Below are 15,134 nucleotides of genomic sequence, written 5' to 3'. Positions count from 1 at the left end.
TCAAAGATTTTTAACACACATAGGACAAAATCTAGCACTTTTCACAACAAACATTTGTGGAATAGATTAGAATAAACATTTCAAGTTGAAGAATTTTACTCTGCTGGCAGTGAAGCACTTGAAAATGCAGCTTCTAAATCTGGGAGGAATGTGTGTGAGAAGTGTTTTAGCAAGATTGTGCTGGCAGGACTTCTTAAGCAGGTGACGTATTAGAAAATACTGTGGTAGGAAGAGTCAAAGAGACTCAGGAATATGAGTCTAAATAGACACATTATGAAAGCCGGGAAGGGAGACGGTGACTAAGGAAAACTCATTGTGGAGGTAATAGAGAAAAGTGAGGGGAGAGACTAAAAAGTAATGCCAGTTTCCAGGTCTCTTTGACCTGGACTATTCACTACTACCTGTGGTACTATAAATAGTAACAGTAAGTGTGGGATCTCATCTAGATTCGTAGGAAGAAGAGATGAAAAGCATATAAGGAGTGTGCCTGACATATGTTGGCTTGGAGGTGATAGCAAGGGACTCAAGAACGTTTTCAGCAAGAATGTGGAGATTGGTGTCCCAAAGTGCAACACTGGATTTAAGACTGGCAATTTGAGGCTAGTGAAATGGCCCAGGGGGAAAGGAGTTTGCTGCCAAGTCTGACAACTGAGGTCATGTCCCCATGACCCATGTGGTGGAAGTAGAGAACCAGCTTCTGCAATTTGTCCTCTGACTTCTACAAGTGTGCCATGGCATGCACACAAGATAAATAAGTTAATAAATGTTGCCGGGCAGTGGTGGCGCACGCCTTTAATCCCAGCACTCGGGAGGCAGAGCCAGGCGGATCTCTGTGAGTTCGAGGCCAGCCTGGGCTACCAAGTGAGTTCTAGGAAAGGTGCAAAGCTACACAGAGAAACCCTGTCTCGAAAAACCAAAAAAAAAAAAAAAAAAATGTTTAAGAAGATAGGAAATGCGTGTTTGTAAGTTGATCATTCACATGGGGACAAAAATGGTAAAGCTAAATGACCAGTCTAGGGGTGGAACGCAACGTGGGATAAAAGCAGGCACTTTCAGCACCTGCCCCAACATCAAAACAAAACAAAAACCCAGTCAACTTGATTAGAGATGCAGGGCCGGTTGGCGTTAAACGTTAAATCAGTAAATCTCAGAGAAGGGGAGATGTGACTGAGGACCGATGATATAGAAACCAGAGTGGGCAAAATACAGCCATGGCTAATGGTTTTGCATTTGTAAATGTCCCCCCCCCCCCCAACCTAGCTATTTCTCTTTGTTTACATATTGCCTGTGGCTGCTTTTGTGCTGTGGTAATAGAGTTGAGCGGTTGGTATAGAGAACAGTTAGTTGGTCCCCAGTCATCTAAAATATTTACTATTTGGCCTTCAAAGCAAAAGTTTGTTGAAGTCTGTTACTGAGACACAAGAAATTAAGAATAAGAGGTTAGCTTGTATCTTTGATGCAGAATTCAGAGGTTTTTAGGTGGGTTTTTGTTGTTGTTGTTTCCTGTGAGCAAATGATTTGTGGAGAGGCTGTTGTATGTCTGGCATTTGGTTTTGTGAGGTGGTCTAGGAAGGAGCTAAGTAGCACGAGATTATTAATATGTAAATGGTCAGCAATGAAAGTGGTGACCATAAGATTTTCTTTTGTGTGAATGGGAAGAAATATATGGGGGTTTGAGGGATAGAGGAAGAAAATTTTCAATACAGGGAAAATATGGAAAAGATTTTATGGTATTCTTCTAGAGAGGCAGTATGATGCCATTACAGGAATTAATGGTCTAAAACTTGAATGCAGGGAGTGCATGGGCCTCATTACAGGAAATGAATAGAATTGTTTGTGGAATTGAGTTAAGAATAGTAATTGCTCACACAGCTGTTTTTAAATAGCAAATGTGTTAGGTAATCAGCAAAAATTCACGAAGATGTACTTGATAGTTATGCAGAAACCGCGGTGTTCCTACAGACTTATGATCCTGATGGGAGCCATAAAAACAAGCAAACTAGCTAAAAACCTGTGTATGCAGTTTTCACTTTGGTGTAATATTGTATTTTTTTTTGTTAAAATATAAGTGTAGTTTTGTTTTCATCTTTTCTCACCATGGATTCTAAATGTAATTAGTCTATTCAGGAAGAGCAGTGTATGAAATGATGGGTGCACAGAGCATTGAGGTGTGTGCTTGCTGAAAATGGTGTCCACTTGCTTGCTACTCTGCTTCCCTCCTGGCAGAAGTGAAATGTTGGATTGTGTTGATATTGTTTGTGTCATTTGTATTTGTTTCACTTTAGCATTTGGTATTTTATTTTATTAGGCACTGCCTCTGCTCATTTTCCCCCTTCCTTTATACCTTCCCAAGGTTGTTGAAATACATCATTAGCTTCTCAGAGACTAGCAACTACTTAGAGTTAATAGAGTACCACATCAGGTAAAATGCAGCTAGCTTTCACACTGTTTACCTGGGGGTTATTTGCTGCTTTCTCTTATGTATAGTGCTGGCAGTACTTCTAAATGCATTCATCGCAGCTCCTAGAAATACTGTTACTTTTGTTTGAAATAACTGTGTGTTTTGCAGACATTTAAAAAGAATATTGTCTTACTGATACTTTATTTTTCTTTCCTCAGGATCCAAGTTACCCTCTGATAACATTTTTCTTCAACCTGAAAAACTACTTTTAGTGTCTTTTGTTTGTTTTGTTTTTTAAACAAATATTAAAATGAATTCTTAATTTTCTTTCTTGTGAAAATGTCATTTATTTCATCTTTAGTATTAAAGGATATTTTGGTCAAGGTGTAGAATTTTGGATAAGAGTAGGTACTTTAAAAAATATTTTTCTGTATCTGCCATAAACCAGTTTTTGAAGGCAAGCAAGCATGTAGTGATTTGAATTTTTCCTTTCTAGGTAATATGTCTCCCTCTGGCTGTTTTTGAAATTTTAAAATTTTGTCTGTCAGCTTTATTTTGATGTGGGCGGATAGGACTTTCTTTGCATTTTTACAGTTGGTATTTTACACAGTCTTTATTTGGTAGATTTAACCTTTACACATCCCTTTTGGTTATTATTTCTTCAGCTCTATTTCCTATCTTGTTCTCTTTGCGCTCTCATTATACCTAGGTTAGACTTTTTCATCTCTTCCATTGGGTCTCTGAGGTCTTGTTAAGTTTTTCTTAAATTTCTTTCCCTTTTTTATGATTTGAATGATTCCTATTTTCCATTTTAAAGTTCACTTACCCTTTTTCCCATTGTATTCATTCTTTCTTAAGCCCATTCAAGAAGTCTTATTTCAAACATTCTATTTGTCTTTTTATAATTTTTTTCCCTCTGCCATCTCCAGTCTTCTGTACAGTGATGTTCTTTACTTACTGAGCACTTTTATAGCACCCTCAGCCTCTAAGAATCCAGATATAGTGGTCCTCTTTACTTGGATAATAGGTTGCATTTTACTATATAGGACTTGGTTTTATTATGAATGCTGTTTGTGGAAATTTTCGTTTCTTTATGTTCCTCCAGTGTTTTTTGTTGTAGTGAGCCATTTATTTGGTTAGATTCAAAATTAAAATTCTCTGTTACCTGTGGTTGCCACTCTCATTGGATTCTTTAGCCTCTGCCGTACACCAGTTTGGCCTTGTATTGTGGATGTGTGTTCTAGCTTTAAAGATGTAAAACTAGACTTTGGCTTACCAAACTAATACACAGAATCTCTTGTATTTAAAACAGAAAGCCCAAAGCTTTGTACCTGATACTGCGTTTTCTGCAAGACGGTCTGTCTTCACCTCTAAGTGTCCTTGTGATTATATTTCTCCAGTTTTATCTCTAGATTTGTTTTTATTAATTTATAGCATAGTAATGAAAGGAATTATATTCTAATTGATCCTGTATCACAGTGAATTCCTGAGAAAACATATTGGTAGATTTATTTGATGTGTGCATGAAACCTGAAAAATACTATAAAAAACTGTTGGTAGGTTTTCAGATGTCTATTAATTTAGAATTGATTGCAGCCTTTGAATCTTATATAACAAAGTATCATTACTTCATAAATAAAATTGAAGAAACTATTGAAGTAAGACATTTCATCGTGTTGGTTATTTGATACAGTTACCTGCAATCAGATTTTTCTTCCAAATCACCTATTGAATCTCCTGATAGCAGATGGCAGTCTTACAGAGTATGTTATCTTTTGTTTATTTACAGTGGTACTAGATTTGCTATTGGACTTGCTAGAATAAAGAACTTCTTTCAAGGTTAGAAATGACTTTGTAGGCAAGGAAGTGTGCAGTCTCCTGGCTTGTCCTCCTAACCTGGCAGACACCTACTTTCTCTGAGGACATTTATGTATGCACATGTCCAAATTAAATTGCTGTTTGGATTCCTTTGCTGTGAATTATCTGCATCTTTTTCTGTTCTTTGTATTTCCTCATTTTCTTTCTTCTTTTTTTTTTTTTTGAGCTTGTGAGACTCTCTACTACCTGAAATATATCCTAACTTCCATATTTACTTTTCCACTTACCTTAGTGTTAGTTCATGACGGCAGGGTTTTAGCAGTAGGTGTGGTAAGTGTAGGTAAAGAGAGAAGACATTGGTCTTCGTCACCAGCAGCCTAGCACCATACTATTATACCTTTTATTTCAGGCAGACCTTTCCTGAGCTTCCCCAAACATTGAGACATAGTGTTAATAATCCTTGCCTGCAGCACCTTCATGGGAAAAAAAAAACAGATTGTTAGGGCATAGAAAAGTCCCTCCCTTCAAATAGAATATGTTTTCAATTTTTCTGGTGGATAAAATCCTAAAGAAACCAGTAGGTCCATATGCTAGCATGTTAAAGGTGAAGGGATGGGATGGAAACTATGAACTAGGATTTTAGAGAGCATTCAGAGTCAAAAACTTATGGTAGAGGCAATGAAGTAAGTGGGCAGACTCTGTTTGAGTTTTTCATGGAAAAGAGAGGAGTGCCTGCCAGACATTGAACTTGGCCAAAAGTTTGCCTGGTCTTGCAAGAGTCTTATACATTTGATTCCCACCAAATTTTGTTTATTCCTTCTTGAAGTTCCCAACCTTGCAGGAAGCTGCTTGTACTTACAGTAATTTCAGATATGTTTTTAGTGACTTGTCTTTTTTTTAAGATACGGTCTTGCTATGTATGTAGCTCTGGCTCACCTAGAACTGGCTATGTAGACCAAGCTAGCCTCAAACTAAAAAAACACATCTCTGCCTTTCAAGTGCTGGGAGTAAAGGCATGTACCAGCACATCCAGTTGTGACTTTTCTTATTAAATGTTTTTACAAGGAGAAAAAAAGGCCAACTTCTTTCATTCAATCCACACCATCAGTTTTAGAAACAAGGCCTTAAGTTAATGTTTGTTCTTCACTGTACTGGTTTTAATGAGGTGTTCCTCATAGTCTCAGTCATTTGATCACTTAATTTGGCTCCTGGCTGTGGTGCTGTTTGTTTAGAAGGTGTGGCCTTGTTGGAGGAAGTATGTCATCTAGGGGGTGGGCTTTGAGAGTGTAAAGATTCCTGTTTGCTAGCTCAGCTTGTAATTCCAATTCCAGCCCTTATGCCTGCTGTTCCGCCGTCATAGACGCCACCCCCCCCACCCCCCCAAGACAGGGTTTCTCTGTATAGCTTTGTGCCTTTCCTGGAACTCTCTTTGGAGACCAGGCTGGCCTCGAACTGCCTCCCTAGTGCTGGGATTAAAGGCGTGCGCCACCACCGCCTGGCAACCACCATCATAGACTCTTATCTCTCTGGAACCATATGCCTGAATAAACCCGTTTCTGTAAGTTTAATTGGTCAAAGTGTTTTATCACAACAACAGAAAAGTAACAGTACACTTTTATCATAGCAATGGAAAAATAACAATAGACTTACTAGATAATAAAAATTAGCAAGCTAGGCACAGTGGTACATGCTTGTAATCCCAGCACTTAGGAGGCCAAGATAGGAATTTCATAGTGAGTTTGAGTTACACAGCAAGAAAATAAAACAAACCGAACTGTATGGTTTTAAAAAGTGGGCACATGAAATAAACAGTTACAGTGTATTTTATGTAATTGATTCCATTCAGAAAGGCAGGCTCAAGGACATACTTTGTACATAAATATATATGGTTGAAAAAAATGAAAGGAATGCTTCAGTGTTAATAGGAGTTTACTTATTGCTTACCTATTTTAATTCTGTTAAACAGAAACAGTTATTTTTTTGAAAATCAAATAGTTAAAGTACTTCAATCTTTTAATCATTGCTTAGCATTCTTGTAACTGTCATTTAGATTTGTGGATCACAGAGTTACTCTGAAGTTGTTAGTACCTATATAGGTACTAAAAATGGAAAGGAAAGAAAATAAATGAATTTTTTTCAAGTATTTCAAAACAAATGCTTTCCCTCCCCATTCTTTTGTAATTCTTGTGCATTTTCTTGTTTTTCACGTTTTTATCAGTTTGTATAATATCCTTATAAAGTTTATCTTCAGGTGTTGGTTTGTTTTTTGTTGTGTTTGAAGCTTTGGAAGTTCTGTCATTGTGGTCATATTTTTGTGTTTGTGTAGCCATTGTCTTGAACAGAAAGGAGTCATTGATACAAAAGGATTACTTTTGTCAGTGCCAGCCACGTCCTTCAGTCAGTCTGGCTATGTGGACAGTAACACCACAGAGTTCTGAGTTAAAAACCTAAACCTAACTGGATCCTTACTACTCTGAAATGGCCTTTGAGCATCTTTCCTTGTCCAGTAGCAGTGGTATTAGTGTTTCATTAGTGACAAAACTACCTAATACATTACCATTTTATTAATAAATTAATCTTTGCCCTTTCTTCCATCTTGTGGAAGGAGTTAAGAGTCTTTTCATAAAAGCTGAGCATGTGGTTTCTGCTGTCTGAGATAGTTTCTGTAGTTAGCACTGTCTTTTCTGTTTTTTTTTGAATAGACATACTTAAAATAACACAGAAATCTCATGTTTATTAATTTTTTACTATAAAAACATTAAGATAAGTTTTGTCTCATTTTCATCATCAGGATAAATTTCCAATATATAATCAATGAGAATACCTTTTGTACAAAAATTTTCTAATTACTTGCAGTTTTATGTCACGTTAGTATATTCTGTGGGTTGAGTCTCTTAGAACTCCTATGTGCTATGTTATAGTGCTGATTACAAAGAAAATGCTTAGAAAGTAGTTCTCAGGTAGTGTGTGGTGCTGGAAGAGGTGCCAACTGTGTGCTTTTCCGTGATGCATCGCATGTGTAGAGTCTCTACTAAATTTGGAATTTTAATAAGATTTTTTAAGAACAAAACATTTTTGTGTTTTGAAAGCTGGCTCACTGTATATTGTGCCTGGAATATTATCTATACAGCAGTTCCTCCCTACCTGTGGGGATATATTCCAATCTTTCAGCAGATGCCTACAACTAAAGATTTACCCATTCTTCTTCCATATATCTATATCTATACATAAACTTTTTCCTATACCATCTATGCTAGAGATGAACTTGAATTTCTAAAATTAGGTAGAAAGACTAACGTAGTTAATGTATAAATAGAACAGTTATAATAACATGTTATAGTAAGAGCTATTAAATTTTATTTGTAGAATATTCTATTAAATATTTTCCTGCTGGGCTAATTGAAGCTGTGGCTCAGAACTACTGTTCTTAATATCATCTTCATGTCAATTTTTTTCTTTTTGTTCTTTTTTGGTTTTTTGAGATAGTGTTTCTCTGTGTAGCCCAGGCTGGACTGGAACTCTATCTTTAGACCAGGGTGTCCTCGAACTTGGAGAACCTCCTGCCTTTGCTTCTCAGTGCTGGGATTAAAGGCGTGTGCCACTATGCCCAGCAGTTTGTTGTTGTTGTTGTTGTTTTTTTTCCTTAAGAAGACTGTTAATGCCCTAATAACTGAGTTAGTGAGGAGGCCATTCTTCTGTGGGCCCTAGTGTCCAGTGCCTGTCTTTGTTCAGTTCCCCATACCTTCAGCTGGTTCCTATAAAGCCTTGGACACTCACAAGTTGCCACAAAGGTTGTGGCATTTTATTGCTGAACACTGCATTTTCACCTGCATCACAGAGGACTTCCAGGAATACTTTGAAAGATTTCCTAAACTTAGTAGTTTTTAACATCTAGGTTTTTCTCATGTACAAATGAAAGAAAGCCAGCATTGACATTTATCATAGAAAACAGCTCACAATGGGTTAGAAATCAAAGATGAAAAACTGGACTTTGAAATATAGAAAAATGTAGAAATAACTGGATTCAATCAGAAAAATGTAAACGACTGGATTAAGAGATTTCCAGTTTTTCCTGAGACTGATGGGAAGGTGAAAGTGTAGAGCTAGATATGAGAAGAGCATGATGCTAACTGATTCTTTATCCTCTTATAAGAGCAGATCTTTAATTTTCAGTCACATCATGGGTAAGAGCTTTGAAGAGATTGAAGTGCTAGCCATAGAATTACTGCAGCACATTCTCTACGTTACTGTAGTTTTCTATAGCTATTAAGAGATTTTTCTATCCTCAGTTAGGAATATTAAATCTCTAATCTGATAGAAACCAGTTTATTAAACTGAATATTTTCTTGGCTGGTTTTGTTTTTATGGTTGAGGAGCTGAATTCTTCATGTTTGCATCTAGAGAAAGTTTGAGAGGAATGAGTAGAGAAATGGAGACACTGATAATCCATTGAAAGTTTCCAAGGAAATATTTTAGTTCTGAAATTTCATGATGTGTAAGGGGAATAATAGAGTAACTGAAGAAGCTAACTTGCTATATGTTGCTGAGGCAGGGAGTGAGGTCAAGCCAGTTCCACAATGATGTTCTCCCCATGTGATCTGTGTTCTCTTGTCCACTATTCCAAACATCCTGAAGGTGTGTTTTTAGATTTTATATTGTCCACTGTCTTCTCTCCTTAGGTATGGATGAACGTGGAGGAACAACATCTTGGGGAACAAGTGGCCAACCAAGCCCTTCCTATGATTCATCTAGAGTAAGTTTTCTTAAGTCCTGGTTAGAACTGTAAAGATAATTGGGCTGAGTAACTGAATTCTTTCACAAATGAACTTTCATAACAAATAAAGATTAACTTATTTTTGTGGAAATATTCTAGAATACCCACAACCTTCATAGTGTATTTAATTCTTTTTATCCACTGCCCTGCTTTTGAGGCTTATTATATTTCCTACACTGGGAAATAGTCTTGATATTATTGAGACCTAGACTGTCTACAGTGCTCCCCTGTGATACTGAAGGAGCACAGAGTACCCATTAGGGATTTTTTCCTATGCACATTGCTATTTCTTTGTATGTTACAGTTTTCAGCTTCCTCAAGCTGAGTTCTAGAGGTTATCTGTTGTTTATATTAAGAACTTAGTAGTTCCATCTCTGGAAACCATGTCAGATCAAACATAAAAGATGGTATTTCTTGGGTAACAATAGACAATAGGACTAACCTTGTATTCTACATGCCAAAAGGTATAAACAGTAGGGCCCTTTCCAGCAAAAAACAAACAAACAAAACACCCGAAAAAACAAAGCAAAAATTTCTGGTCAAGTTTTGAAATGGGACCAGAAACAGAAAAAGTATTGTCATCAGTTTCAACACTGTGTTCCCAGCCACTCGTGTACTGGTAGGGTTATGAAGTGAGATACTTAACCTAAAAGGCTATATGTTATTAGGTTTTTGTCGGTACTGTTGTTTCTTGTTACCAGGACAATACCTGACAGAAGCAACTCTAGTTGAGGAGAGATTTATTTTAGCTCCTACTTTAATGGTGGGGGGAGGCTTGCTGGTGTTAATGCTGCAAGGGTGACTCCTGTCAGTCTGGGCAGCTTGGTCACATCGTAGCTGATCAGGAAGCAGGCCTTGAGCAAGGTAAGGCTTGACTATATATAACTCAAAAGGCCTGCCTTTCTTTCCCCACTTCTGCAGTGAGGCCCCACCTCCTAGAGTTCTAATTTCTACAAACCGTGATCAGATTAGATCATAGTGTTCAAACCCGTGAGTCTGTCAGGGACATTTCACATTCAAACCATAATGCTGCATGCAAATGAATAATAGCCATTTCTTATTTCTCTCATAGTAAACCCAAAAAAGATAGACAAGTATGCAAAAAGTTATGGACATTTAACCCTTGAAGCAAAGTGTCTTAAATAATAGAGAGAAAGCAGCATGCAGTTGGAGCTTGTAGCCTGGGAATGGACTCCTTGCCTTTGCACTGAAAATGTTCTGTCACTGTCAAAGCACTTCTGAAAACAAGAGGTTTGTTGTTTTATTTGGGCCACCCTCTAGTTTATTTTAAAGATGTTGGGAAGGACTGTGGTTGTTATTTGAAGGGAAACAGACAGGTGCTGACTGACTCTATTAATATAGTGGGAATCAGTGTCCAAGAAAGCAGTGTCTTGTCAATTGTCTCAGGATTTGGATTTTACTGTTGATTCTTGGATACGTTATTATTCTTTCTTTTTTAAAATTTATTTACTTTTATTTTATGTGTATTGGTGTTTTGCCTATGTGAGTATCAGATCTTGGAGTTACAGATGGTTTTGAGCTGCATGTGGGTGCTGAGATTTGAACCCAAATCCTCTGGAAGAGCAGTCAGTGCCTTTAACTGCTGAGCCATCCCTGCAGCCTGTGGATACATTATTGTATCTTGGGGATTTTAAACTTATAGATAGATGATCAATATTCTCTCCATTCTGAAGAGAGTTTCTGATTCTCTGAAAAATATTTTGAGTGTGGAGGTGTATTTCCTGCTTATATTTTGGAAATAGTTACTGTTTTTGAATGATTAAGTGGTTCCTTTGTAGTTTATATTTATTTTACTTTCAAGCTCTCTGGGTTTTTCTTTTTGAGTATTAGATGGGATTTTAGGAAAAGAACATATATAATGTACCCAAGCACTTACCAAATAGATGACAATGAAATTATTTGCCACCAGTGATGGGACTCAAAGAAAATCCTGCTGTTTTGCTATTTGATCTATAGGTCAGGTAGGACAGCTGTCTTCTACTCTGAATGTATTTATTAGCTTACTTTTAATGTAGGTTGTGGCGGAGAAAGTTAAACTGATTCTGTTAGGATCAGCCAGCTTCCTATATAACGCAGGTGCATTCTTACGCACCCAGCTTACTGCTCTTAGTCAGCTTGTCCAGAAGCAGAAAAAGTCACTTCAGCTGACTACCTATTATATGTGGCCTCCCCAGATCGTAACAGGTCTGAAAAGTAGCCTCACAATGCAGAGGTGGTTAAATTTCTGGTTGTTAGAGTTACCCTTAGAAACTCAGTTAGCAAAGAGTTTTTTGTGAGGAAGATACTGGAGCAACATGATAATTGGTGGTGATGTTAGAGGAAATGATAGACAGACGTTTGTAGTGTTCTTACGCCTGAGACCTTAGAGGGTGGGAGCATTGCTTTTGTGCCCGTGTCCTCTCTGTCTTGTCTGTGCACTCTTGATGCTTTGTCTTTAGTGCAGAACAAACATACAAAAATGAAAGAAGTACTATGATATAAAAGACACAATTTTAAAAATTTGTCAAAGTTAAAGCATCAGAAATGAATAAGATTTAAATATTGCATAGTGCATATAAGAAGTGTAGGCAGTAAGTTTTATACTTCTTTTATCCTTTAGTGCAAGAAATGTTTTCTCTGTTTGAGATTGTACCAATTGTAAAGCCCAGGAAATTGGATTGTTTTTGTTGACTGCTGTGTTAATGATTTGTTTCAGACTTTTCCCCTGCTTACTGTCCGTCCAGTGTTATTCTGGACAGGTTATTTAAATTCATTGTACTTCAGTCATCTGTAAAATTGAAGATAGCTACTTGATGAAGTTCTTACATGGATTGAATGAAATGGTCAGGGTGTGATTTGCACTGTTGTGTGAGTATCTAGAATTCACCTTCTAGATGTTTGTGTCTAATGAAACCAGCTACAAATGAATGATTACATTTGCAAGAGATGCTGCCTTATAAATCTATAAATGAGAATTATTTGCTTACTCATTAATTAGTAATAAACATTTTTTTCTTTTGGATCTGTAAGAAATAAAATCAATTTCCCTTTACTTGCAATTATGCATTTCTTTCTTGGTTTAAAAGAAAGTCTCTTCTTGTCAAATGATGATTTTAAAAATATTTTTGTTTAAAAAAAAAAAAAAACAAACCAAAAAACCCAAACAAACAAAAAAAGAGTGCTGGGCAGGGATGGTGCATTCTTCTAATCCCAGCACTCGGGAGGCAGAGGTAGGCAGATCTCTGTGAGTTCGAGGCCAGCCTGGGCTACAGAGTGAGTTCCAAGACAGCCAGGGCTGTTGTTACACAGAGAAACCCTGTGTTGAAAAAAAAAAAAAGGTTTTTGTATAAAGCAATGTTTTATGCATAATAGGTGTATTGTATTTAAGTTGTCAAATATAATCTAAATTTGGGAAATGACTAGATATATTAGGTTAATGGAATTTAGTGGCTGAGGGAGGAAGCCCACAAGGCCTTAACCCTATACAAAGAACTACAGACAACTCAGGAACGCTGAGAGTGGGAGAAACAACTTCCCCAGGGAGAGCACGTCAATAGGTTGTCCACTACCAAATGGTCGTCTCTGAAGAGCTACATACAAGTAACAGTATACAAACTGATCAGGGTGTATTTAGGAATGTATACATATTTGCATGTAACAACAGTTAATGGAAAAAGAGGCCATGAATTTGAAAGAGCAGTAAGGGCTAGGGTATATGTGAGAGTTTGGAGGGAGGAAAGGGAAGGGTGGAAACGATATATCATAATTTCAAAAAAAAGGTTAGAAAGTGAATGAACAATTTTTTTTTTTTTTTTTAAGGAAAGAACAATGATGGAAGACTGAGGCTTATAGTAGATAGTAGTCTGAGTAATGGGGAACAGGCTATTTATGCTTTTACAGTCTTACATTCCTGATAGAAAAGTACCCCCTTCAGCTGTTTTATATAAGGTCAGAGACCTGCAAACCCTTACATAGGACCTTAGAGAAGTCAACTTTGTTTTAGTTTGTTTTCTTTCTTTATGTCTTCAAAATGAGGAAATTTTACACAGACCTTAAAGGGCTTAGATAAAAATAAATATTATAGCTATGAAATGTTTCACTTATTGATAGAACAAATTGATAGAACAAATAGAAACTATTACTGTTCCCAGTGATTTATCTCAATATCAAATAATTTTTTTTTTTTTTTTTTTTTTTTTTTTTTGGTTTTTCGAGACAGGGTTTCTCTGCGTAGCTTTGCGCCTTTCCTGGAGCTCACTTGGTAGCCCAGGCTGGCCTCGAACTCACAGAGATCCGCCTGGCTCTGCCTCCCGAGTGCTGGGATTAAAGGCGTGCGCCACCAACGCCCGGCTCAATATCAAATAATTTAATATGTATTTCCTGAATATAGATTCTTTTGGTTAGATGTGACTGATATCTGGTTCTGTTGCTCTTTCAAGTGACCATGTTGTTTGAGTTTGCTTGTCCCTTTGCACACTGGTACCTAGCCTAACCCAAACTCTACTGTGGTACCATTGAGGTTTGCACCTCATAGCTTGCTTGAGATGCAGAACTTACCTGCTGTGAGATTTACACACACACACACACACACACACACACACACACGCGCGCGCGCGCGCGCGCGCGCGCGTGTGTGTGTGTGTATGAAATACAAACACTTTACTGCTTCTTTGAAAATGTCTATACAGGTTCACAACAAGCAAAACCACTACTAGGAAACTAATTTCTACATGTCATTAGTGACTGAGTTGTTTTTTTCTATTTTAAGTCATGAACATTTTCCACATAATGTGGTTATTAAGGTGGGTATTTATTTATCTGTCATTGTTATTATTTTTACAAAGATCTTGCATTGGCTTGAACAGCGTTTGAGTGCTTCTAAATTTCCCCCAGGTTTTTTGTTTGTTTCCTTCTTTCTTGTTTTGTATTGTGGTTTTCAGAACAAAACAGTCACTTGCAATTTTGCTCATTTCTTCACCTTGGCATGAGCCGTATTATAGAATTTTCATAACTGAAAAATGTGGCAGCTGTCATTTTCCCCAGTCCTTTTGTTTCCCAGGTGAGAAACCAGATTTGGAGAGCGTGGTTAGTTGAGTAGCATAAGTAGGAGCTCCACTGCTCACATGAGTGCACTTAACTCATCAGTCTTTGCCTCTGGCCTGGGAATAAACTAGACTTGGCTAGTGTCTTTTTGTCCCCTCACTTGCCATAGCAGTTCCTACAAGCTATGTAGTTGAAAGTAGTCATAAGTTTTTTGTCATACTTTGCAGGCAAAGTAGAAAATTAGAACAGGAAAGGAGATCTGCAGCTGGTGAAAGAAAATTTGAGACATGATGCTTCCTAGCTGGCTGGGGATGTAGCTCAGCTGGGAGAGTACTTTCTTAGCTTCTTTGAGGCTCTGGCTTTGATCCCTAGATCAAACGGCATGTGGTGGCACACTGCTGTGATTACAGCACTTGGGAGGTAGAGGTAGATGTTCAAGGTCATCTTGGACTACATAGCAAGCTTGAGGCCATTTGGGGCGAGAGATGGGAAGAAGAGAGAAGAGGGGAGAGGAGACAAGAGACAGGTTATTTACAAAGCAAGGGTAGTGTGTAATGAGGCAGAATCATAGAATTAGTTGTTGAATACCAAAAACTTGATACAGTTGATAGATGGCATTGTTAGTCTCTATTTCTGACACCTCTCACACCTTGCTCTATGATACTGAATGAGTTGATTTTCTTTACTTCAAACTTTTTCTCCCTTTTTTCTTCATTGATACAAATGGAATACACACTAATAAGGGCAACATCACCAGCCTTCCAGCCTGTGCCTGTAATAGAGAGGGGGAAAAGCAGCTATGTGTTGATGGTTGGCCTTAAAAAAAGTTCTTCAGTTATCCGTTGTATGTGACTCAGCACAGAATGATTTAAGGAACTTGTTACTTGTCTGTTTGATGTGAGCCTATCTTCTAACGGCTGAGCATTTTTCCCAAGAGCCCCAGGGACTTTCTCCTAAGGGGTGAGTAGACATGTTCTGAGTTCTGAAGTGCTTACTCTGACTTGTGCTTCCGTCTAGCAGTGGGTTCCCAGGGAGTTGAGTGCACTCCGAGTATTAGCAGTGCTCACTTTAATGGAGTGCTTGGCAGGAACACACTCT

The 15,134-nt window shown here is 37.6% G+C and overlaps 1 protein-coding gene across 6 annotated transcripts in view; it reads left to right on the top strand.

The window, feature by feature from the left end:
- Positions 1-15,134, top strand: part of Tcf12 (transcription factor 12) — a 289,912-nt gene that overhangs the window by 84,649 nt on the left and 190,129 nt on the right. For 5 of the 6 annotated variants that reach the window (XM_076576641.1, XM_076576640.1, XM_076576639.1 and 2 more), the window contains one exon: positions 8,899-8,972. The exons of the other annotated variant lie outside the window; for it this stretch is intronic. In XM_076576641.1, coding sequence (XP_076432756.1) covers positions 8,899-8,972 — 74 coding nt within the window. The remainder of the gene's footprint in view (positions 1-8,898; positions 8,973-15,134) is intronic. 6 annotated transcript variants of the gene reach the window in all.

This window comes from Peromyscus maniculatus, chromosome 7 (genome assembly GCF_049852395.1).
Source record: "Peromyscus maniculatus bairdii isolate BWxNUB_F1_BW_parent chromosome 7, HU_Pman_BW_mat_3.1, whole genome shotgun sequence".
Lineage (NCBI taxonomy): Eukaryota > Metazoa > Chordata > Mammalia > Rodentia > Cricetidae > Peromyscus > Peromyscus maniculatus.
This window is presented reverse-complemented; position numbering and strand designations above follow the sequence as displayed.